We start from the raw sequence: 26,273 nt of genomic DNA, 5'->3' as shown, positions 1-26,273 counted from the left end.
ACTGAACCATTGTTCGTAATAGCAAAAGATTGGAAACCCAAATTCCAGCAAGAGTAACTGGTTAAATAATGTCATATAACAGCATATTAGGCAGTTGTAAAAGGGAATGAAGATATTCTCTTTGTACCGATTTGACAAGATCTCAGTGCTATATTAAGTGTAATAAAGCAAGATATACTACTAAATACTCAGCTTTTTTAAAAATGGGAAAACTAGAATGTTTCGTATTACTTGTATGTGCTTAAAAGAAATCTGGGGCAGATACAGTAGAAACAAAGTACTTTGGCTGTCCATGCAGGGTTATAAATGGGGCAGATGGGGCAACAACATCAGGAGAATAACATTTCGCTGTACACCTTTTTGTACTTTCTGGCTATCTTCTTTTAAAAAATTAATTAATTTTTAAACCAGTATTAAATTAAAAATATGTTATGTGATAGCTCTAAGTGGATAGAGGGCTCATGTAAATAAGACAAATGTTCTTTTTCTAAAAAAATTTATTTATTTATTTGGCTGTGCTGGGTGTTAGTGGCGGCATGCGGGATCTTTGTTGTCGCATGCAGGCTCTTCAGTTGCGGCATGTAGGCTCTTAGTTGTGGCGTGCGAGATCTAGTTCCCTGACCAGGGATTGAAGCTGGGCCCCCTGCATTGGGAGTGTGGAGTCTTAATCGCTGGACCTCCAGGGAAGTCCCAAGACAAATGTTCTTATACTCTGCCATTTTTCTAGAAGTCGCTTTTATTTAATTAATTAATTAATTTAATTTTTATTAATTCTTATTGGAGTAGAGTTGATTCACAATGTTGTGTTAGTTTTTTTAAATTAACTTTTATTGAAGTATACAGAAGTCGATTTTAGATCATTTAAAACTATATAATAGTTTATATTCTTCAACATTTATATACAATACAAATTTTCTTAAATGTTTTTAAAATCTTAAATTACTTTAAAATGAAAACTGCTTGGAACTCATCTTTTTATGATATCATGGAACATGTATGTAGTAACTTAATTGCAAATTTTGGTTGTATATGACCTTGTGCAAGTTATTTAAGCTGACTAAGTTTTCCCTCCTGTAAAATGGAGGTACTAACTATTCTGTAGGTTATTTTGGGTAATTATATAGTAAGTAGCTCTTGTGATGATGCTGGATATAAAATTGTTTCATTTCCATTTGGATATAGATGAAGTATTTATATAAGAACAGTGCTGTTTTAAATGAGGATTAGAAACTGTGCTGTTTTCTTCACTGATTGCTTCCTTTTTTTTAGCTTTTTTAAAAATTAATTTTATTGGAGTATAGTTGCTTTACAATGTTGTGTTAGTTTTTACTGTACAGCAAAGTGAATCAGTTATACATATACGTATGTCCACTCTTTTAGATTTCCTTCCCATTTAGGTCACTACAGAGCATTGAGTAGAGTTCCCTGTGCTGTACAGTAGGTTCTCATTGGTTACCTATTTGATATAGTCAGTTGCTTCCTTTTGATTGCCTCCATTTTTCTTTTCTTCTTGGACCCTTAGGTGAATTGAACATTTTACACTTGCATAGTTACTTGTACAATACTTTGTCTGTAAATTATATTAATACCCAAATGATGTTTTAAAAACTCATCTAGTCTGTTGTGATGTATCAAGTAGGGATAAATCTTAACATTTGTATTACTTATCTTGAGCTACATTTATCTGGAAATAAGACTTTGCTAAAGAGCATATGGACAACAGGTGATCTAATCCATGCATTGTGCATAAATTGATTAATGGTTTAAAATTTGGCTTGTACCACTTGATAAAAGAACCTTTCTGTTAGGTTCTTGGCAGGATCTTGAAATATGATTTTTTTCTAAATTTGGGTAATTTCTTCTGATGTTGCTTGTTTGGTCAGGGCAGAAATAAGTTTTCTCTCTTAGACTTTTGTTTTCTGTAATTAAGAACAAATAATAAATGTTATGATCTATGAAAATGTTTTAAACAATAGTATTCCTTAGGTTTTATTGTGAAAGCTTGTATAAGACCATGTCATTAATGCGGTTTTGCCAGGGAATGAGGGAGGAATTTTTTTTTTTTTTTTTTTTTTTTTTTTTTTTTTGCGGTGCCACATGGTTTGCGGGATCTTAGTTCCCCAACCAGGGATTGAACCCGGGCCATGGCAGTGAAAGTGCAGAGTCTTAACCACTGGACCATCAGGGAACTCCCGAGGGAAATTCTGTTTCAGTGAATTTACTTGGTAAAATATAATAATATGTCTAGTTTTCCTTAGTATTAAGCTGCCAGTTGTCAATTACTCTGTCAATGTACTCATCTATAGCAGTGCCTAACCCATTTGCTCCCTGATATGCACATCCTTTCTACTGAGTATAATTGGCTTGAAGCCTGAAAATCAAGATAAGCAAATTTACTGAGAATTCTATTTTAAATAAAATCAGTCAAGTGAAGAAAGGCCTATGTACTTGAGTTACTGACAAGTGCATAGGTTTTATGAAAGCTAATTTGAGAGCTGGGGACTTTTTTTTTTTTTTTTTGGCTTATTTCTGAGCTTTGAGTTTTGTTCTAATAGGGTAAGGTGTTTGTTAGATAAATGAATTGTAGATGATGAATATACACCTACCTGGTATAGTCAAGAAGTGAGTGAATATTTCAGTTACCAAAGAATTAAAGAATATTATAGGTGATATTACCAGTTTTTAAAGAATTAGAATGCACGTAATTTGTACTTAATCTTTGGTGAATGTAATTTAGTATCTCTGGTTCAGATGTTTGGCTCTTAAAATCTTTCCAAGGCTTCCCACTAATTTAATTAAAAAGAAAAGAAAAAAGTAATGTCCTGCATGATTGGGGCTCCAACCTTCTCTCTCAGTCTTTCCTCGTCTTGCCCTTTGTTTTCAGGTACATAGATCTTCCTTCAGCTACTGGAACTTACCATATGTTTTTCTTCCTCTGAGCATTCCCCTGTGATGTTTGCACCCTCTGGCTGTGAGGTCCCCCTCTCTCTTTGCCAGTGGTTTACTCTGTTTGTCTGTTGAGCTCAGCTCATACTTCACTTCCTCAGAGGAATCTTCTCTAAAACCACCAGAGTTCCAGACCCTTATTGTACGTGCTTTCTTTGCATCTTTTTTTTTTTGCCTCTGTAGTAGCACTTACAGTAATTGTAATTACGTAGTTAATTGGGAAACATTGTTGAATGCCTACCTTCAGAGTTAAAATGTAGGCTCCATGAAAGTAGGGACCGTGTCATTGTTTCTCGAAGTATCTTTAATGCTCAGCCTACTGTTTGACAAGCAGCAGGCAGTCAATCAGTATTTACTGAATAAGTGAACCAATGAGTAGTGCTCAGACAACATTATTTGTAATTTCCCTGCACATATGTAGAAGACTGTTAAAAGTTGTTACTGATTGCTTGTAGTATTAACCAGTTTTTATCATTTTGTAGCGTCCTGGGTGAAAGCTTATGTAAACCTGGACACATTTTTTTTCAATTAAAAAAGGTGAGCAATGAACATAAAAGCAATTATCTTTTTCTTTTGAAGTGTAAGATGTTGATGGTTTCTTAGAAGGGCAGCTTGTAAATTTTAACTCTTGGGACTTCCCTGGTGGTCCAGTGGGTAAGACTCTGCACTCCCAATGCAGGGGGCCCGGCTTCAATCCCTGGTCAGGGAATTAGATCCCGCATGCATGCCACAACAAAGAGTTCTCCTGTTGCAACTAAGAAGTCCGCATGCCTCAACTAAGAGTGCGTGCCGCAACTAAGAAGTCTGCATGGCGCAACTAAGAAGTCCGCATGCTGCAATTAAAGACCCAGGTGCCACAACAAAGATCCCGTGTGCCGCAACTAAGACCCGGCGCAGCCAAAAAAAAAAAAAGAAAAGTTAACTTTTGCCTACTGTTCTTTTCACCTTAAACATGAGTGAAATTAAATATACTCTATTATAAAATTTTTCCCATAATAACATTTTTTGAAATTAATGAACACAGATATAATGCTGGCTCCAAAACTCTTTTTGTTCATGACAGGAAAGTGACACAACATTCTGCTGCTATGTAGCTTAGTGGCATTTCGGATGTGTGAATGTGTTCAATGTTCATATGTTTTCTCATTTTCTGCTACCAAGTCATATTAAATGAGATTATCATATATTATTAAAGCATGAAAATAAATAAAATATTGAGTACATAATTAATTTAATGAATATTTCTTAGAAAGCAAACAAAAAACAAATATTTCTTGAGTTCCAACCATGTGCCAGACACTGGATATATAATAAGTGAACAAAATGGTTAGGGTTGGGAATTCCCTGGAGGTCCAGTGGTTAGGACTCTGTGCTCTCACTCTGAGGGCCTGGGTTCTATCCCAGGTCAGGGAGCTAAGATCCTGCAAGGCGTGTGATGCGGCCAAAAGACAAACAAACAAAATAGATAGGGTCCCTGCCCTCATAGGATTTGCTCCTTAGTTGTAGAGATGGGCCACAATCTGATAATCACACAAATAAATAGATAATGACAACCAGATGTGTACTATGAAAGGAGAAGGTAGGAGAGCATTAACTGGAGACTCCTGACCTAGTCTGGGTAGTGGGAGAAGGACAGTTTTCCCTGAGAAAGTGACATTTGAGAAGAGATCTGAAGGACGGAGTGTTAAGTGCTGGGGAAAGCTCCAGGCAGAGAGAACAGCATCTGCAGAGGCCCTGAGGCAGGAGCAGCCTGTCTTTGAAGAACGGACGGGAAGGCCAGTGGACCTAGATGAGAGAAGGATATGGGAAGGTGGTTCAACACAGAGCTGGCACGGTGGTCAGAGAGCAGATCAGACATTGAGGATTGAGTCACTAAATTGTGATTACTGTCACCAGTGTAGAAATGTAGGAAATCTAAATGTCCATCAGTAGGGGACTAGTGACATAAGTTATGGTGTAACAATGTAAAGGAATACTATATAGCTGTAAAAAAAGTGAGGAAGTTTACTACCTACCCAGAAAAATAAATGTAAATTTAATACTGAAATTTAAATAAAGAACCTTTAAAAAGGGGAAAAACCTGACCCAATGATATATGATTTGTACTATATGAAAATAATTCTTTTGGTATAATAAGTTATCCTTTTATATATGGATTTATTGTAATAGTAATTATGTATTTTGTTTTATTTATTTATTTATTATTTATTTATTGTTTGAACTTATTTATTTTATGTATTTATTTTTTTGGCTGCACTGGGTCTTCATTGCTGTGCACGGGCTTTCTCCAGTTGAGGCTAGCGGGGGCCGCTCTTGGTTGCGGTGTGCGGGCTTCTCATTGCGGTGGCCTCTCCCGCTGCGGAACATGGGCTCTAGGCGTGTGGGCCTCAGTAGTTGCGGCTCACGGGCTCTACAGTGCAGGCTCAGTAGTTGTGGCACATGGGCTCAGCCGCTCCACCGCATGTGGGATCCTCCCAGACCAGGGCTCGAACCCGTGTCCCCTGCATTGGCAGGCGGACTCCCAACCACTGCGCCACCAGGGAAGCCCTATTTTGTTCTATTTTGAGGATATATTTATTGTAACTCAAGGCAAATATATTTTACAAATTAGCATAGTAGTTAAGAACATGTCTGCTGGTCTAAGATCCTGGCTTCATATTCTGGCATTGCCATTTTACACAGTTGATTAACTGGGCAAATTACTTCAACTCTCTAAAGCTCAGTTTTGTCATTTGTAAGATGCGAACAGTAATAGCATTTCCCTGATAGAGTTGTGATATGAATTGAATGAGATTATATAGGTGAAGCACTTAGATACGCTCATCACCTAAGAAAAAGTTACATACTGTCACTTTTTATGAAAATATCTTCTAATTAATACCATTTATCAAAAGTTAGAGTGCAGAGAGAGAATACTGAAGAAAGTTATGTCAAAAACTTAGGATAGTTGCCTTTCAGAGGTGGGATTATGGCTGCTATTGTTATCTGTTTCATTGTTGTGTATATTTTCCAAACTTCGAAACGTGAGCATGTATTTAAAATTACTATTGCCTTCCATTGAAATATGCTGGCTTTGCTGAAATTTAATTTTAGTAACATCTTTTTCAGCAGTGTGAGAAAGTCTACAAACCCCGATTCAAGTGATGTTAGTTCTGTAAATGTATTCATAATTATTTTTGCTTTCTTCCTTATATTTTGATTAATGTTGTACCAATTTAGAAGGCTTTGTGCCCACAGCTGCTAAGTTGTGATTGGAAAGGAAAGGGGCTTGCATTTTGAGACCATCTGTGGGAGTTGAATTGTCTGAGTCTGACAAGAGATCATGGCAGATGGTGAGGTCACTAAGATTGACTTTTTGAGCTTGACATAATGTGTTCATGAAGCTGGAAGAAGAAATCTGACTTATTTTTTTAACCAACAGCAGAGCATGGTGACAGAAAGAACAGTACAATTGTTGAGTCGGGATGAAACATAAGGCATCGGTGCACATGACTGGTTTATCTTTGAGAATCACCAGTACTGCCAAAGATGGCAGTTTCTTGAAACATTCAGTGCTGCATTTATTTACTCTCTAGGCCCTTGATTTAAGTCATATACTGCAGATGATTTTAGATTGAAGACAATGTAAAAGAAAGATAAAAGCTTTAAAAATACTTAGAAATGTATATTTTTAATTAAAAGGTTATAGGCTATCACTCAAAGCCAGTACAGCATACTTCTTCATTTTTAATTGAAGATGTCTGTTGCAATCCCATTTCTTTTTATAACATTTATCTTAATGTAATTTTATATCATTTAAATTACACTTGAAGGTTTATGCTTCCTGTTTCTGTCATCTACTAGGAGATCTCCAGTACCTGGATTTGTGTTTTGCCCATAGTGGGTATTCAGTAAATGCTGGATAGATAGATAAATTAATGAATGAAGTTATTGCTGACTCTTGTTAATTTTAGATGAGTTTTTCTTAACCACGGTTAAACACTTGTTTTTTCTGCTTTAAACTTGGATTTAAATGTAATAGCATTTTACCACATTTAAATGTTTTAGTAACATTTTACCACATTTAAATGTTGTGGTATTTATCACTTCAACTATATGTGAATTAAGTATTTATTTTGGAGGAAGAAACCTTAATTTGTCATGAGTCAGTGAACCACTTTTTTCTTTTACATTGATTACCTTTTGCTAGGCAGTGTCCTAATTATTTTCCATGTCTTGACTCATTTAATTAAGTAGATGTACTAATACTATTTTGTAGATGAAGAGATTGAGGCACAGAGATATTAATGTAAATGTGCTCAAGATATTCATGTACTTTGGCTCTATTTCAGACTTTTATCATTTAGGTAACATTTAGAGGTTGCAGTTTATGCTTATCTTTGGTGAGAAGATGCAAAGGGAATACTAAACAAAATTATGTTTTGTCTTATTAAGCTCAATTAATGTGGCTACGAAGTATTTTTATTGGTTGCCTCCTGTTACAGTATGTTCAAATAGTAACACCCTGTTAATTTCTTCTTGTTTGCATGAGTAACAGTGTCACTCAACAGCCTGGCCCTTAGGAAATATAATCCCGTTCTGAACACTGAGTATAATAAGGGAGCAGATGCATGGAAACAAGGAGCACTAACCATTACAACCGTACTCTGGAAATGAAGAAATGCGGAGGGGGGAAAACGGCATTTACTAGCTGAATCTACTAGCCGAGCCCAGTGATGGTCTGCTTATATTTCATTGGCTAGAATTATGTCATGGTCAACCCATCTGAGGGGGAGACACAGTGTAGTAGTTTCAGTTGGGCATATTGCTACCTTCAACTTCTCCTAAGGAGGAAGAGGAAAATGATATTGGGTAGGCAACAGGATCTGCCTTAGGTAGATACAGCAGGTTTCTAAAATTTAGCAAGTACTTTGGGTAGAAAAGAGTTTATTTTGTTGTTGTTGTTATAACTATATTTCAATAGGTCATAAGACCATCTAAAAAGTATTTAAAACTGATTTTTTTTGGCTGTTTGGAGTGTTCAGTGTTTATGTATTTATAAATTGGAGGACATTTGTTACACTGGCTTGGGTGATCTGTTGCCTTTCACTTTGACACAATGTATCTAACTTACTCCTAATGAAACAGCACAACTCAGATGGGACTCGAGTCCCAGATTGGGACTTGAACCCACAAATCGGGACTCAAACCCAGCCAAAATCCAGACTGGGACTCGAACTCATGGGCTGGGACTCAAACCCGGCCAGAACCTGTGTTGGGACTTGAACCCACGAGTCGGGACTCAGACCCAGCCAAAACCCAGACTGGGACTTGAACCCATGAGTTGGGACTCAAAGCCGGCCAAAACCCAGACTGGGACTTGAACCCATGAGTTGGGACTCAAAGCTGGCCAAAACCCAGACTGGGACTTAAACCCACTGTCTTTTAATTGAGATCACACATCTGGTCTCAGGATGTAATGAAGCTCATGTTCTTTATGTCTCGTCACAGAAAGAATTTAGTGAGAGGCAAAGTGATAGGTAAGAAGTGGATTTATTTAGAGAGATACACATTCTGTAAACAGAATGTGGTCCATCTGAAAAGGTGAGAATGGCCCTGGGGGAAACACACTCCACGGACAGAGTGTGGACCATCTCAGAAGGCAAGAGGCCCCAAAATATGGAGTGGTTAGTTTTTATGGGCTGAGTAATTTCATAGGCTAACGAGTGGGAGGATTATTCCAACTCTCTTGGAGAAGGGACGGAGATTTCCAGGAATTAGGCCACCACTGTCCACTTTTTGGCCTTTTATGGTTGGCCTCAGAACTGTCATGGTGCCTGTGGTGTGTCACTTAGCACATGCTAATGTATTACAATGGGCATGTCATGAGGCTCAAGGTCTCCTGGAAGTCGAATCTTCTGCCCTCTTGGACCTAATTGGTTCTAACCTGTTTTATGTCGTAACCTCAAGGGCTATGTCATTCTTTCAAAGGCTGTGCCCTACCCCCTTCCCTCCTGTTTCACTAATATAACCCTGAAAAACTCTGTATACCTATTTTTCAAATGAGGACACTGATGCTCAAAGAGGTTAAGTCACCTGTTCAAGGTCACACAGCTAATAAGTGTCAGAGCTCAGACTGAGCCTAAGTTAAAAAAAATCATGCTCTTTTCACTCTGCTACACTGCTGCTTATTAGATGTCTACTTCAAGCAGGACACTTAGAACCAGTTGTTATTTTGATTTTTTCTCCTATTTAATTAATTCCTTTTTTTAAAATTAATTTATTTATGGCTGCGTTGGGTCTTTGTTGCTGTGCGTGTGCTTTCTCTAGTTGTGGTGAGCGGGGGCTACTCTTCTTTGCGGTGCCTGGCCTTCTCATTGAGGTGGCTTCTCTTGTTGTGGAGCGCAGGCTTCAGTAGTTGTGGCACACGGGCTTAGTTGTTCCTCGGCATGTGGGATCTTCCCGGACCAGGAATCGAACCCTTGTCCCCTGAACTGGCAGGCAGATTCTGAACCACTGCACCATCAGGGAAGCCCCCTATTTCATTAATTCTTACTCTTTTGTTTCTTTTCTTCTTTCTTTGAGTTCCCACTGATCTTTTTAAAAAGCTTTTAAGTTGATTAGTTAATGAATGAAGAGAAATGTAAATTTACTTTTAAGTACTATTTCAGCTGCACTTTACTGTTTTTTTATTATTGTTTTCATTGTCATTCAGTTCTAAACATTTTAAATTTCCTTCTCTGATTCATGGATTGTTTGAGCAATGCTATAGTTTTATTTTCTAAATATACAACTTTAGAAAAAAATGACTCCTAATTTAATTTCATTGTGGTCAGAGACCATAATCTGCATAATATTGTCTCTGAAGTTTGTTGCTACTCTGTTGGTGATTTTGTATGTGGACAAATTTTATAAGTCTGTGCTTAAAGAGATGTTTCATATCTGTTAGCTACAGAGTTTTATGTAGATCTATTTTAAATCAGACTTGCTTAAAATATTAATCTTCAAAATGCAATACTTACATTTTAGCCTTAAATTCCTTAGTTTGAATATGTCAGGTAGTTTGGTGAATGGGATGTCAGGAACTTGTGCTTCATTATTTACAGCATATTTGTAACACTGAAGAGGACATAAATAACTGATAAATGTGAAGCAGTTCCAGTGTAGGAACTTGATTTTCATATTAGGTCATGACAGATGTGAACAAATCTGCAGCTACAGTGGGAAAGCAAAAATCACAGGCGTAGTTCAGGTCTTGCTTGGGCTTTTAAATATATGTTTTCTTTATCATTGAAAAATTACATTACTTTACTGAAAAGTAAAAACATCTCCCCACCCCCCAACCCCCAACAGTTTGACTTGTAGATTCAAATTCTAGCGTAGAAGGCGGACGTATGGAGCCTCCATTTCTTTAAGCCCCTATTATTTATGGTCTTTTTTAGGTGAAATTTTATTTTATCCTTCCCCTTGAATGTCTTATAAAAGTTTTAATTTAGAAATAATTTTAAAATAAAAGTTGCAGAAATAGGGCAGAGACCTCCTGAGTACCCTTCACCCAGATTCACCAATTGTCAACATTTTGCCACATATGCTTTATCACTCCCACTTTCTCCATATATAGAGATTATATATATTTTTTCATCATTTGAAAGTAAGTAGCTCCTATCATACCCTTTCACTACTAAATATTTTGGTATATTTTTTCTAAGAATGAGGACATTTACTTAAAAAAAGAGCACAATCCTCTGATCAAAAGCAAGAAATGAAACAATACAGTTATCCAGCCTGTGGACCATGTTTTGATTTCTCCAATTGCCCCAGTAATGGTCTTCATAGCAATTATTTTTTGTGGTTCAGAATCCAGTCCGGGATCACGCATTAAATTTAATTTTCATATGACTTTGGTCTTTTAAAATCTGGACTGTTTCTTTACGCCTCCTTTGTCTTTCATGATACTAATATTTTTTTAAGAGCTCAGGCCATTATTTCATAGCAGTCTCTCAATTTGAATTTCTCAGTTGCTGCCTCATGATGAGATTTAGCTTATACATTTTGGGAAATACCTCAGAAGTGATACCGTATCCATTGCAGTGCACTTGAGGAGATGCGTGATGTTGGTTTGTCTCATTGTTGGTTGTCATTTGGTAGCTTTGATCAACTTGGGTGAAGTGGTATGTGCCAGGTTTCTGCACTGTAAAATTTGAATTAAGAGGTATTTTGTAGGGAAATATTTCAAGACTATGTAAATATCCTTTTGCTCACCAACTTTCATCTACTAGTTTTAGCATCTTTTGGTGATTCTTGCCTAATCCATTAATATCACAGTGTTTACAAATTGGTAGTTTTCTAACTGCTTCATTTCTGTATACATATTAGTTGGCATTGTATTGCAAAGAAGAGCTTTCCCTTCTTCGTCGTTATTTGTTTCTATCAGTATGGACTCCTGGATTATTATTTTATTTAATGGGTTTAGAATCTGTTATAGTCTGTTGCTGTCAGTATATACTTAGGTGCTTAATTTCCCCTTTAAGCTGGCTTAAGTTGTCCCTTTAAGTTGTAGACCCTTTAAGCTGGCTCCTGTATACTTTTGATATGTCTCCATCATTTTTCGAGCCCATACTTACTTGAGGTACAATACAATGTTCTAGGTTTATCTTATACATTACCTGCCCAGTGCTGGAATTGGCTGTTTCTCCAAGAACCCTGGTGTTGCTTTCAGTGGATTATCTAAAACAGCATGGTATAATATTTCACAGCCCAGTCTTTGTCACTTCTTAGCTGAGTTGATTTGGTCAAATTATTTAACATCTCTAAATCTCAATTTTTATCTGGAAAATGACAATTAGAATGGTACATATCTCACAGTGTTGTTGTGAGGGTTAATTTAGATAATTTCAAGAACAATGCATGCCACATAGTAAATATGACATAAATGTTGCTTATTATTATTATTATTACATTATTATTCCCTTTTTTCCCTTTAACAGGATGTTCTTTTAAAGAATATTGAAGACGAAGTTTTTTGTTTTGTTTTGTTTTTTTGTTTGTTTTTTAATGGCTTTACAGAATTTTAAATTGAATACAATTTGACATGACGGCAAAAAATGTAAGTATTTGTAAATTTTTAAATGTAAGTATTTAAAAAATGAGTTGTACTTTTTCGTATGCATATTTTCTTTGCCATTCTGATTAATGAAATTCAGTTTACCGGCATTAGTTTATCACTGTTTTCGTTCCTGCAAAGAATGAGATAGTAAACTTTAACACTGTTGAATATTGTGCTCTCATGGCCGTTGCAAATCGCTGCCAGGTTGCTCCATCTCAACAGCTGCAAAATTGCCATCTCCAGAAAGTTTCCCACCCCCCACCCCCCACTCCTCCTGTTTTGTGTGCTGTGATAAATTTGTTTTGGTGCTTGCTGGAGACTTACTTGGCATTATTGAGAAAAATCACTGTTTTCTTTGGCTCACATTTTTTCTTTTGGATATACTCTTGGAAATGTGTACAGTCAGATGTTGTTCAGAAGAAGCTTGCTGTCCTCCATGAGATGATTCCTGAGGGAACATTAGACTTAGTTTTTTTGGAGAAGTTATTTCTGTTTTTCTTTTGCTTAAGGCTCTCATTTCTGAATCTACTTCCTTTCAAGTTACATTCTTATTATCACCCTGTATCAATGGATTTATTTCCAGTCATGGTGAAGGATTATGCCAGAAAAGAAATACTACAACATATAGGGAAATAATTTATTATAATTACTGTTCCCAGATTATGTTGGAATATTTGATTACAGGTAACAGAAACCAGCTTGGGCTACCTTAAACAAAAAGGGAATTTATTATAAAGATACCGGATGTCTCAAGGAATTCAAGAGTAGGAATTTAGTGGGTCCTCAGAAAGATCTGGGTCCAGAAACTTGAAATCTACCAGGAATCGAAGCAGTATTTGGTTTCCATTTGTCATCTCTATTTGTTTCTGTGCATTGGCTTCATTACTCTGTCTCTCTGCAAATCATCTTCCTGAGTTCTCAGTCAGCATCTTGATCTACTTGTTACAGTACCAGCCTATTCAGAGAGAGAGAGAGAGGGGTGAAGGAAATGGGGGCAGGCAGCCTGACAAATCCTGTCTGCCTATGTCAGCTCTAATTTCAGACTCCTTGGGAAGGACCTCTGGCTCTACTCCAGCCTGATATCTGCTAGTAGTCTGGCTAGTTGTGACCAGAGGCAAGTGTCATATTGTATAAAAAGATCTTGTGAGCCAGACAGATAGTTCCAGATACTGCCCATTATACATTTAAAGAAGAGCATCAAAAACAAACAAACAAAAAACAGCCAAAAACCAGAAAAACACCCCGATTACTTATCTCTATTTTCCCATTGTTGACCTTGCTTTTAACACACGAGTAGCTATAAGCAGATATAGACTTTGGTTCATTATCATCTAATTAATTTTTTAGCATAAATTATCAGGAGTAGTCTGTTTTTTAAAAATTTTTTTCATTGGGATACATTTGTTTTACAGTGTTGTGTTAGTTTCTGCTGTACAGCGAAGTGGTGTTGAGTTCCCTGTGCTATACAGCGGGTTCTCATTAGTTATCTGTTTTATACATATTAGTGTATATATGTCAATCCCAATCTCCCAGTTCCAGCTTTCCCCCCTTGGTGTCCATACGTTTGTTCTCTACATCTGTGTCTCTATTTCTGCCTTGCAAACCGGTTCATCTGTACCATTTTTCTAGATTCCACATATATGGGTTAATATGTGATATTTGTTTTTCTCTTTCTGACTTAACTTCACTCTGTATGACAGTCTCTAGGTTCATCCACGTCTCTACAAATGACCCAATTTTGTTCTTTTTTATGGCTGAGTAGTATTCCATTGTATATATGTACCACATCTTCTTTATCCATTAAGAGTAGTCTGCTTTAATCTATGGCTCTTGTATATATTCGTTTAAGTGCTGTCTGGGGAAAAGAAGAAGCAAATTTTTAGTCTGTGTATTGGGAATTTTCTTCCAGGATATTTTCTTGATTTTCTCTCCTCTAGAAAAAAGAGAATGTAAAAGTTATCCTGAGCAACAAGATGGTTAACATTCAACTAGCAAGTATATTTTGGCTTAAAAATGTACCTTAAATCTTCCTAGCCGTATGTACAGTTTGCTATATTAAAAGTTGTTTCCCTAAAGTAACAAAGCATTTGAACCAGTGGTAACTATTCTCCCATTATTTCGTTTGTATATTTGGAAGTAATCAAAGAGTATGCAAACAGTTTCTCTTTCTGCTACAGCAACCTAGGGGGAAAGGGCTACGTCATGAGCTGACCCTCTTCTGATTCCCTGGAGTTGGGGACATGGAGAGGTCAGGCCTCAGACTGGGCTGAAGCATGTGGGAAAGAACTGAAGTAGGCTAAACATCTAATCAGGTTCACTAGCCATTCTGCAATAGATAAGAACATTTTTGTGACTTTTAATATGTTTTGTCGAGGTACTTACTGGAAGGCTCATACCAGTTTACAATGCCACGAGCAACTCATTCTCATCTCCCCCCTCCCCATCTCTCTCCAACAAATAGAAGTGTCTGACGCTGTTCCGGGCTCCTACCTTCTTGGGGTTCATAGTGTAGTGAGAGAAGATGGCAAATATATAATGTCAGGTAACGATAACTGTTACGAAGAAAAGTAAAACAGGGTAAGAGGAGAGAAAGTGACAGCGATGAGGGAGATCTCTTTCAGCGAGGTGTTCCGAAGAGTCCTCTTTGGGGAAATGATGTTTAGGCAGAAGAATGCTCTTCAGTCTCAGTGCGAGAAGAAGGAGCCAGCCATGTGAATATCTGGGGAAAGAGCGTTCCAGGAAGAGGCAGGAGAAAGTGTGGTTGTTCAAAGAGCAGCAAAGGACCAGTTGATAAGACGGAGCGGAGTAATTGAGCCGGGGAGAGTGGGAGGAGCCAGGTCATGGGGAGCTTCAAACACTGGGGTGAGCAGCGTGTGCTCTAAATGTCAGCGGGGAGCTTTGACGGTTTTGAGGATGGTTTCATGTCCTGACTTAGCATTTTCAAAAGCTTGTTCTGGCTGCTGAGTGCACAGACTGAAGAGGGGCATAGTAGAAGTGGGGAACTCATTTGGTACTTGTCCCGGTAGTTCAGACATCAGAGTATGATGACTTGAGCTGGGGTAATGATATTAGAGATGGGGAAAAGTGGTTGAATCTAGGATGTATCTGAAGGGACAGCCACCAGGACTTATTGAGTAATTAGGATATGGGGACAGGGAAGAAGTTAAAGATTGCTCAGCATGTGGCTTGTGTAACTGGGTAAGTGCCTTTGCGGTTTAATGAGAAGAGGAACCCTTGGGGAAGTACAGGATTTTGTGGCAAACTCAAAAATTGTTTTGAATATATTAAAGTTGAGGGACCTGAAAACATCCAGGTGGAGATATTGGCCAGGCAGTTAATATAATGATCAATAATGACTCTGGAGCTCAGGGGAAAGCTTGGGGCTGGATCTAAAAATTTTGGAGTCATTTCATATTAGATTGATTATTTTAAAGCAGTATGATTCCATGAGATTATATAGTTCATGCGTGGCTAGAGAATACATAAGGACCAAGGTCTGAACGCAGGGAATCTCCAACAACTGGGGAGGAGGAGAGGCAGCAAAGGACACTGAAGGAATGGACAGAAAGGAAGGAAAGAACGTTACCCTGATGATGTGGAAGCCAAGTGAAGACAGTGTTTCAAGAAGGGGGGAGTGATAATTGTGTCACATGCCGCTGAAAAGTGACTCTTAGATATAGAAGAGGTTGTCCAGGTTTTATGGAAGCATTATTAAACATACGTTCAAATATTTGCATCTTCAGTTTCTGTTTCTCATTTTGCATTTCTCTTATGAGAACAGTTTTTTGTGAAACGTTAGTTTTGCCTCAGCCAAGCCATCCTAGGTCCCTTATGGTTACAGGTGTTAGAAACCCTATTCAGAATCACTTCAGGCAAAAAGTGGAATGTGTTGATTGGCATAACTGAAAAGTCTGGAGTACTATGGCTTCAAATACAACCGGGTTCAGGGAAATGATGGGCGTCAGGGCTCTGTCTCCCTTTTTCCATCTCTTGGCTCTATATGGTGGCATAATAGCCTACATTGGCCTCATAATGCTTATCTCAGAAGAAGAGAGGGAACTTTTCTTTTCTAGCATTTATATTTCAAATTCCATGGAGGAGCTTTGGTTGACTCTGCTTGGCCCACACGCTTAGACAAGTCATTGTAGAGAAGGAAGTAGGGTACCATAAATGGTTTGCTGCTTCACTGTGGGTCATGGGTCCACTCGTGTTGTCGTAGCACATTTGAGGCTCTAAGATGAACAGCCCTACCAGAACTGCATGGAGTGTGGGATGTTTCATTTTGCAAAAGGAAGTTCTGCAGAGCTGGCAATATATTCATTGTATCTGGGATAGAATTGTTATCAGGTAGTATCTAGTATCCAGTGATACTCTTCTGGACCAAAAATGCAGATGTGTTCTCACTTAAGTTCACTTAGTATACAATAAAGGATTTGAAAGATAATTTGAGGTGTAATTTTTGGCCTTGTCAAAGAATCTTTTAACAATATGTAAGCCATAATACTCATTACAGAAAAATTAGAAAGTACAGATAAAGAAAAGAAACTAGCCTAGAGATTATCAGCAAAATTCTGCCTAAGAACACATCTGGTATATACACAAATACATATATAAAAATATATATATAAAAAAAAATAATACACATAGATTTTGGTATATATATATATGTGTGTATGTGTATATATATATATACACATACACACATATATATATATACCAAAATCTATGTGTATTATATTTTTTTTAATAAAAATGAGGCCAGACTGTTTTGTAACCTACTATTTAGCTTAGTCTCTATGATGAAAACCTTTTCTTGTCTTGATAACTCTGTAACATCATTTTAAATGGCTCTTTTATGTGATCTATTCTATGGACATTACACTAGTTTCCTAATACTGGCCATTATTTCCATTTTTTCTCTTTTTTTAACTTTTTGTTTATTTCTGTTTACTCATTGGATTATTTCCGTGAAACAAAAGTCTTATGAAATTACTGGCCCAAAGAGTATGTACTTTATGGACTTTTGATTCATATTGCTAAATTGCATTTCAGAAAGATTGCACCAGTTTACAAACTCACCAGTGGTGTATGAGAGTGCCATTTCCCTTTATTTTCTTTCTAATCTTTGTCAATCTAATCAGCAAAAAAATGGTATGTAATTTACTACATTTCTCTAATTGCTAGTTAGGTCAAATTGGTATTCTCTATGTTTATTGGTCATTTGTGTCTCTCTTATGAATTGTCTAGGTCAGTGTTGAAGTAGTAAAGCCATTGCCCTTTGAATTAACGACCCAAACTTGAATATTGCTTTGCCATTAACAAACATGTTCACGTAATTATTTAATTTGGTCTGAAGAGCTGTCTGAGTTTGTTGTACACATGCGTATCGTCATCCTCATTTTGTAGTGACTGTTCCAAGAACACCTTGCTTGTGAATGAATGGTAGAGCTGAACTTTGACCACAGAGCATCTCGCTTTGAATCTTTCAGTTATGTCAATCTGAAATGTTAAAGATCAGTGAAATTATAATGCTGTTATTGGGGAATATCGTTTGACTCTTAACATTTGGGCTTTGGATATATTTTATTCAATAGACATTTAGTGACTGCTCACAGTAGTATGCAGCACAGTGTTTGAATATCCTGATAGAAAACTTTTCTCAGGATCTTATTAGATGAAAAATTTTACGTAAAATTAGTTTACTTTTTTCTCTTGATCTGAGAAACATTACATAGAAAGATCCTTTTTAAATGGACAGAATAAAGAAAGAATAGCTAATATTTTTAAATGCCTTTCCTACCCAACTTTTTCTACTTGCAAATCTACTTTTTCTTTGAATCTTTATACAGTGTTTATGAAAGCAGAAATTAATACATGTTTGAAGTTTTAATGAAATAAATTTTAGTAGTATTTATTTAAGCTCTGAATACAAACACCTCCCCTCCATCCATGAGACCAAAATTACACACACTATTGATTTACAATTGACTTTTATCTTTTTGGGATATAACCTGTTGTTCACTAAGGTGCAGGTGTACAGCTGCTTAAAACGTTTCCAAATCCGTTTGCTACTTCACTTAGAAGTAACAAAAGTTGAACAGTAAGAGCAGGTGTTTAAATGTAACAGTTCCAGTAACTGAACTCTCGACTGTGAGTATGTGGTTTTGGTTGAGGTTTTTGCCGTTATCTTTGTATAATAAGAAAAAGGTATAAACTGATACTTTTGAAGTTATTGTAATACATGTATTAAATAATCACATTGTATTAAGCATGGAATATAGTAAAGGCTGTCTTTGCCTTCTTTGCTTTCTGTTTACAGTAGAGCACCAACAAAAATTTCGCCTTTCTCTTTTTTTGTAGTAGAAGAGCTTAAAAAGGAGAGGCATGTTAGTGATGCCACAGTAAACTCTTGGCATTTACAAATTGAACGCTTAACGTTAGTATTTGTGAGCAACTCTGGAAATCCATGCAGTGGTATTTTGTTGGAAATTGTGTTGCAAAAGGTTTACTTTACTTCTAATAGAATACTTATGAGAAGCTAGACAGGATTAAGGATCTGCACCATTATCTACATAGAATTAGGCTATGTTTTAGATGCCTCTGTCTTCAGCCGCTTCCATAAAAATTTAATATTAGATGCCAGACATAGGTTTGCATCAGAATTACTTTTCTATGATGTGAACGATATGTAGAAATATTTCTGGTAGCATCTCTTGAAAAAAAGAAATAGCTATTAGTAGAACATCTGAATTCCCAAATAATGAAATAATTAGCTCTTATATTATGAAATTATAAAGTATCAAATGAGTGGTTTTGAAGAATATACAGTGTTAAAGCAGTGGATAGTTTAAAAACATAAAGCAAGTACAGAGATACAAACTTACAGAGCTTTGTGTGCCTTAAAATCCTTTCAGTGTGTTAGTACTTTGAGAGGATGTTTGGGGTACCAAATTAGCATGGATGTTTCAAGGTTACAAATCTACAAGGATTAAAACAATACAGTAGTAATAGTAGAACCATTTATTGGATACTTGCTTTGTGACAAGTTTTTAAAAATAGGGGGTTTTTTCCTGCTGGCTCTATCTATAATGAAATTTTAAAACTCCGCTTGATGATACTACCATATTCAGCTTATGATTCCAAGTATTCCAGTAGACATCACATTAAAAGAAATAAATTGTCTAAAGGAGAATTTATAAACACACTTGCTTTAGGTAGTCCCTCAAGTATCTTACAAACAATAATGAACATTAAAGTGGATTGAGCACTTTGTGCCAAGCCCTGTGCTTTACATGAATTCTTTTTCTTAATCTTTCTAACAACCTGTATTGGTAAGCACCTTTAGCGGCCTCTAATTTATGGACGAGGAGACCGAGACATAGAGAGCTTGTGTGACTTGACCACAACCACACATATAGTGGGCTTGATGAACTGGAGAATGAACCCAAGGCCAGTGGACCTCACGTCTGCGTTGTGGTATTAATGGTCTTTATTTGGTCCATTACATGTCATAATGTTTAAAAGCATTATATGCAGTGATTGTGAACAGTAAAAATTAAGGGCAGCAATGAGGGTGGAATTTTGGTATATCTTTTGGCAACTTCACGGTTGCCAGATTACTTGCTTTCAAAAAAAACCATCAGTAAAATTTGTAGATCTCACATCTGCTCATAAGTAACATTATTTCATTAATTTTTATCTTGATCTGGACAGTGCATTATTTTTCCCATTTCAAGCAAAATGGCAGTGTTTTAATCCAGCTCCTATAGCTGATATCATTAACTCATCTTTATGTGACAATGTATAATATTTGATACGGACTTCTGGGGGAAGGTTATTAATAATAGCTTATTAAGTGATCACATATTACTTAAGATCCTGTGTATAATTTTTTAAACTATTTTATTCAGGTTGGTTTGACTTCTACAAATGCAGAATTAAGAGGATTTATAGATCAGAATCTCAGTCCAACAAAAGGTAAGGACAGTTGAATAAAAATTTTCTGCATTGAGCTAGTTTTATTGCATTTGTTTTATAAAACAAGCAGTTAAATGAAGAATTACTTTATGTATAATAATTATATAATATTACTGTGTTATCATATTCCAAAGAACTTTTATCATATAAAAGTCAGTTACCTCTGAGAGGTGGAGAGGTGGGGAGAGAGAGAGAGAGTGTGTGTGTGTGTGTGTGTGTGTGTGTGTGTGTGTTTTGAGAGACCCTATTTGCTAGTGGTTAAACTTGTAAGGAATACAGTAGAATGAATGAATATATATGTAATTCCTTTGTGTAATAGATGGTTTACTGGGGGAATGCTTATATCAGAAATCTGACCCATCCATACAAGAATTTGTGCAGGACACTTGTCAGTATCTTTCACTATGTATCATTCAACAGTATCTTTTAGTATGTAGAAATAACATCTTGAAATCTTTATGGTTGAAATGATATGATGTTTGGGATTGGCTTCAGAATAATCCAGTGAGGGAAGAAGAGTAAAGTGAGTGGAATTATAGATAAAACAGAATTGTCTGTGAGTTGGTTAATTGTTTAAGCTGGGTGATAGTTATACGGGGTTTCATTATTCTTTTCTCTCTTCCTTTGTATATGTTTAAATTTTTCCATTATACATATACAAAGGTTAAAAACAAAAGTGTCTACTATTACAATACAGATAGCTGTGAGGGAAACATCAGCTTCCTCAAAGACTTTATGTCTAAGGTGGGCTATGTATGTCTAAGGTGGAGAGAAGGCTAGAGATATCTGTTATTTCAGTAGAGAAATTGCTAGCTTAAGAGTAGAAATGGTCTGTAGAAGTATTCTAAGAATTTAAATGTATTCTGAAACAATGAAAGAGACACTTGAAGCCTTGATGCTTGTCATTTTTTCCCCAATTTTTTTTGTTGTGGTAAAACACACATAACATAAAATTTACCACTTCAACCATTTTTAAGTGTACAGTTTGGTGGCATTTAAGTACATTCACATTGTGCAACCATCACCACCATTCATATCCGTAACTCTTCATCTTGCAAAACTAAAATTCTACACCCGTTAAACAACAATTCCCTATTTTCTCCTCCTCCTTTAAACCCCTGGCAAGAACCATTCTACCTTCTGTATCTATGCTTTTCCCTACTCTCCACGCACCTCATGTGAGTAGAATTATACAGTTTTTGTCTTTTTGTGACTGGCTTATTTTGCTCAGTGTCCTCAAGGTTCACCCACGTTGTAGCGTGTGGCCGAATACCATTCCATTTTAAGTATGTACCACATTTTGCTTATCCATTCATCCATCAGTGGACACGTGGGTTGCTTCCGTATTTTAGCTATTGTGAGTGACGCTGCTGTGAACTGGGAGTACAGAGATCTTTCTGAGACCCTGCTGTTAGTTCTTTCGGATATATTCCTAGAAGCGGAATTGCTGGGTCACATGTCACATGGGTCGAATAATAGAATTATCTTTAATTTTTTGAGGAATTGCCGTTTCGATCTTTACAGCAGCTGTACCATTTTACATTCCCATCAGCAGTGCACAAGGGTTCCAGTTTCTTCACATTCTTGCCAACACTTAACTTATTTTTATTATAGCCATCGTTACAGGTGTGAAGTGATGTCTTATTGTGGTTTTGATTTGCATTTCCCTAATGACTAGTAATATTGAGCGTATTTTCATGTGCTTATTTGCTATTCACATATCTTCTTTGAAGAAATGTCTATTCAAGTCTTTTTGCCCATTTTTGAATTGGATTATTTGTTTTTTGTTGTTGAGTTCTAGAAGTTTCTATATGTTCTGGATATTAATTCCTTATGAGAGAAATGATTTGCAAAAATTTTCTCCCATTCATCAGGTTGTCTTTTTGCTTTCTTGATAGTATCCTTTGATGTGCAAAACTTCTTTGTTTTGATGAAGTCCAATTAATCTATTTTTTCTGCTATTGCCTGTGCTTTTGGTGTCATTTCCATTCAATGGTTGCCAAATCCAGTGTCACGAAAATTTTCCCCAATGTTTTCTTCTGAGAATTTTAAAGTTTTAGCTCTTAGGTTTAGGTCTTTGATCCATTTTGAGTTAATTTTTGTATATGATACAAAGTCAGGGTCAAACTGACATAAGGATATCCAGTTTTCCCAGTACCACTTGTCGAAAAGACTGTCCTTTGACCATTGAATGGTCTTAGTACCCTTGTCAAAAATCAGTTGGCCATATATGTGAGGATTTATTTCTGGACTTTTTATTCTATTCCATTGGTCTATATGTCTGTCCATATGTCAATACTGTAATGTTTTAATTACTGTAGTTTTGTAGTATGTTTCAGAGTCAAAAAGTGTGAGTCCTCCTACTTTATTCTTCTTCGAGATTGTTTGGCTATTTAGGATCTCTTGCAATTCCACATGAATTTGAAGATTATGTTTTCTATTTCTGTGGAAAAGGCTGTTAGATTTTTGATAGAGATTGCATTGAATCTCTAAATCACTTTGGTTTTATTGACATCTTAACAATGCTATGTCTTCTTATTTGTGAACATATTCGACTTGTCTAAGCCTTCTTTAATTTTACCATTTCTTTTTGAAGTCATGAAAATGTTCTGGAAATAGTGGTTGTAGCTATTCAACCTTGTGTGTATACTGGAAATCAGTGAATTTTGGGGTATGTGAATTATACCTTGATTTAAACAAAAAACATTTTCTTCAACTTAATCTCTACTTCCAGCTCTCATTTGTTCTCCCCATCATTATCAGACTTCTTGGAAGAAGCTATACACTTACAGTCCCATTCTCAGCTTTCATTCATTTCTCTGCCCAATGTAATCTGACTTTTGACTCCATTAATCCATTGAAACTGCCCTTGATTTTGTCTTTTTTTGTTTTCGGTTTATCAGCTTTTGGCACAGTTAATGTGCCCCCCCCCCTTAGAAATAACCTTTTAATTTTAGAACAGTTTTAGGTTTACAGAGAAATCACAGAAATAGTACAGAGAGGTCTCATAAACCCCTCACTCAGTTTCCCTACTGTTAACATCCTACATTATTCTAGTACAGATTTTATAATTAATGAACCAATATTGATACATTATAATGAATAGAAGTTCATACTTTATTCAGACTTCCTTAGTTTGTAGCTAATGTCCTTTTTCTGTTGCAGGAGAGCATTCAGGATACCACATTACATTTCATGATCATGCCTCCTTCGCCTCTTTTGGCTGTGACAGTATCCTGAGATACTGGAAGTCTGACTTTCCATGTTTTTGATAACTTGACAGTTTTGAGGTGTACTGGTTAGGTATTTTGTAGAATGTCCCTGAATTGGGATTTTTCTAATTGTTTTTCTCATACTTAGATTGGGGTTATAGGTTTTTGAGAGAAAGACCACAGAGATAAAGGGCCATTTTCATCACAACATATTAAGGGTATCAACATGACTTATCATTATTGGTGTGAAACTTGGTCACTTGGCTGATGTAGTGTTTGTCCTGTTTCTCTACTGTAAAGGTACTCTCTACCCCTTCCCCCTTTCCATACCATTGTCTTTGGAAGGAAGTCATTATGTGGAGCCCACACTTGAGGAGTGGAGAGTTTGCTCCACTTCTTTGAGTTGTGAGTATCTACATGATTTGTTTGGAATTCTTCCACCCTAGATTTGTCTCTTCTCCTGCATTTACTTAGTTAGTTAGTTAGTTAATTCTTTCTCTATACCAGTGTGGACTCATGGATATTTAGTGTATAGTCTGGGTCATAGTCCAATACTACTTCAGTGTTTTTGCTCAGATTGTTAGGACTATGGCCATTGGGAGTGTTCAGTTGCTTTTCTGTGTCCCTTTGACATATTTCCTGCCCATTCCTCAGATCAGCCATTTTCCGAAAGAGTCCTGATTCCTATTTATAGAGAATGTTGTTAGAAATCAAGGTCTTGCTGCTAAGCGAGCTCGTCGTTACTGGGGTGGTGTCTTTCTTTTTGAATCACTGTTTTTCTTTGTGTCTGTGATACCACACTTTTTAAGTCTTATAGGAAGCAGTACAGTGTAGCGGTTAAGAACAAGGGCTCTGGAGGATGAGGGTGTCATCTTGGTTGCACTTCCTATACTCCACCAAATGTGTAAATCTGAGCAAGGTGATCTCTCTAAGCCAAAATGTCCACATCTGTAACGATGCAGATAATAATGGTAAATTGCTCATAGGGTATGTAAGGATTAAATGAGGTAGTGTACGTAAATCACTTAGTACAACACCTAGCACATAGTAAGCATTCATTAAGTGCTTACTCCTTTTCCTCTTGTTAATATTTTCATCTTCCTTTTTGGCCGTTCCCTTCAGTCTACTCTCCTAGCTCTTCTTTTGTTTGTCTTCTAAATGTTAGTGTTCCATGGGGTTTTTGTCTTAGTTTTTTTTCCCTCACCTTGTAGATTTTCCCTAGGCAATTTCGTCTATTCTCACTGCTTTTACTTTGTATATGGTTGATTCTCAAATCTGTACCTCCGGCCCAAACCTTTGTCTTGAGTTTTTGTATATTTAACTGCTTATGGGACACCTTCATTTGAATAACTTATATGCATCTCAGACTCAATCTGTCCATAATTAAAGTGATTATTTCACCCTGTCAAAACCTACTTTTCCCTTTTCTTTATCTTACTGGATAGTAAGTACAGTAGTACCTTTCACCCTTTGCCCAAACCAGAAACTGAAGCATCATCTTTGACTCCTTTTTGACCTCTCTACTCCCAGTCAAATCACTTACAAGACTTGTTGATTCCAGCACTTACAAGACTTGTTGATTCCAGCTAAATACCTCAGTTCTCCCCACCCACTTTCTTTATTCCATTGCTATTATCTTAGTTCAGACTACTATAAACTATTTCCTGGATTACTGTAGCTATTTTTCTTGCTTTGAGATTTTATTTCTTTCTGTTTCATTCACTGTACTATAGCTACATACTTTTTCTCAAACACAAATCTGAACAAGTCTTCCCAAGTTAAAAAAACATTTTTTGTTCCTTATTGCCCTCAAGATAAAGTCCAAACTCCAGTTTAAAAGATCCTTCATGATACGGTTCTTGCTTTCATCTTTAGCCTTATCTCAGACATTTATGCTTCTGCCACACTGAACTACATTCTCTCTGTCTGTCCCTCTTCTCCCTCCCCTCCCCTCCCCTCCCTTTTCTCTCTCTCTCTCTGTCTTTCTGTATTCTCTTCTCTGTACCTATAATGCCATACCTCTCTGACAGCATCCTCACTTCACTCCTGATAGAAATACATTTCACCTGGCTAATTTCTGTTCATTCCTAGCATCTAAGTTTAGGTCTTATACCCAATTGGCCCATAAGCCTCTAATAGTCTCTGCTTATCCCAATTGCAGTATTTATCACACTGGACTTTAATTTACTGATTTACTTATTGATCCCCACCTGACTCCATGAAGTCAGAGACTTTTTATCTTATTCATCACTGTTTCTCTAGAATAGATATTTCAAAGTAACTATTCCATAGTAGCTGTCCCAAACTGGAACTTTGTTGAAAGAACGTGTGTCTTTCCTTCTACCTATAATTCCCTTGGCCACTGGGCAAATTCCTGTTTATGCTTTAAAATCTAGCTGAGCACGAATTCTTCTGTACCTCCTTGTTACTGAGCCTCCTTTGTGTTAACCTTTGGACCCTGTACATACTTTATTATTGTCCTTATCACATTATATTGTGTTTCTTTATAAGATTGTCCTTTCTTTTTTTACTAGACTGAGCTCTTTAAGGGCAGGGTCTTTTTATTATGTATATAAATTTATTTATGTTTTATTTATTTTATTTTTGGCTGTGTTGGGTCTTCGTTGCTGTGTGCGGGCTTTCTCTAGTTGTGGCGAGCGGGGGCTTCTGTTCGTTGTGGTGAGCACAGGCTCTTGTTGCTGAGCACGGGCTCTAGGTGCGCATGCTTCAGTAGTTGCAGCACGTGGGCTCAGTAGTTGTGTCTCGCAGGCTTAGTTGCTCCGCGGCATGTGAGATCTTCTTGGACCAGGGTTCGACCCTGTGTCCCCTGCACTGGCAGGCGGATTCTTAACCATTGCACCACCAGGGCAGCCCAGGGTCTTTTTTCATATTTTTGTCTTTAGAGTCTAGCTTGACATCTAGCGCAGTTATATGTACTCAGTAAATTTTTAAAAGTTTATTTTTTATTGAAATATAGTTAATTTACAACATTGTGTTAGTTTCTGGTGTACATTAAAGTGATTTAGTTATACATATAAATATATTCTTTTTCA

General features: G+C 36.7%; 1 protein-coding gene across 9 annotated transcripts in view; it reads left to right on the top strand.

Annotated features, from left to right (window-relative positions):
- TFDP2 (transcription factor Dp-2) overlaps positions 1-26,273 on the top strand; it is a 188,552-nt gene that overhangs the window by 38,662 nt on the left and 123,617 nt on the right. For 5 of the 9 annotated variants that reach the window (XM_082461276.1, XM_082461277.1, XM_082461275.1 and 2 more), the window contains 2 exons: positions 11,913-12,031; positions 19,942-20,008. The exons of 1 other annotated variant lie outside the window; for it this stretch is intronic. In XM_082461276.1, the coding sequence (XP_082317402.1) occupies positions 12,017-12,031; positions 19,942-20,008 (82 nt within the window). In that variant the 5' untranslated portion in view covers positions 11,913-12,016. Of the gene's footprint in view, positions 1-3,428; positions 3,484-11,912; positions 12,032-19,941; positions 20,009-26,273 lie in introns of those variants that run through there. 3 more of the 9 variants (XM_082461280.1, XM_082461278.1, XM_082461281.1) reach the window with 2 other exon arrangements.

The sequence above is a fragment of the Balaenoptera physalus genome (genome assembly GCF_965194825.1).
Source record: "Balaenoptera physalus genome assembly, chromosome: 4".
Taxonomy (NCBI): Eukaryota; Metazoa; Chordata; class Mammalia; order Artiodactyla; family Balaenopteridae; genus Balaenoptera; species Balaenoptera physalus.
Note: the sequence above shows the minus strand (reverse complement) of the source record. Positions and strands in the feature narration are given on the sequence as shown.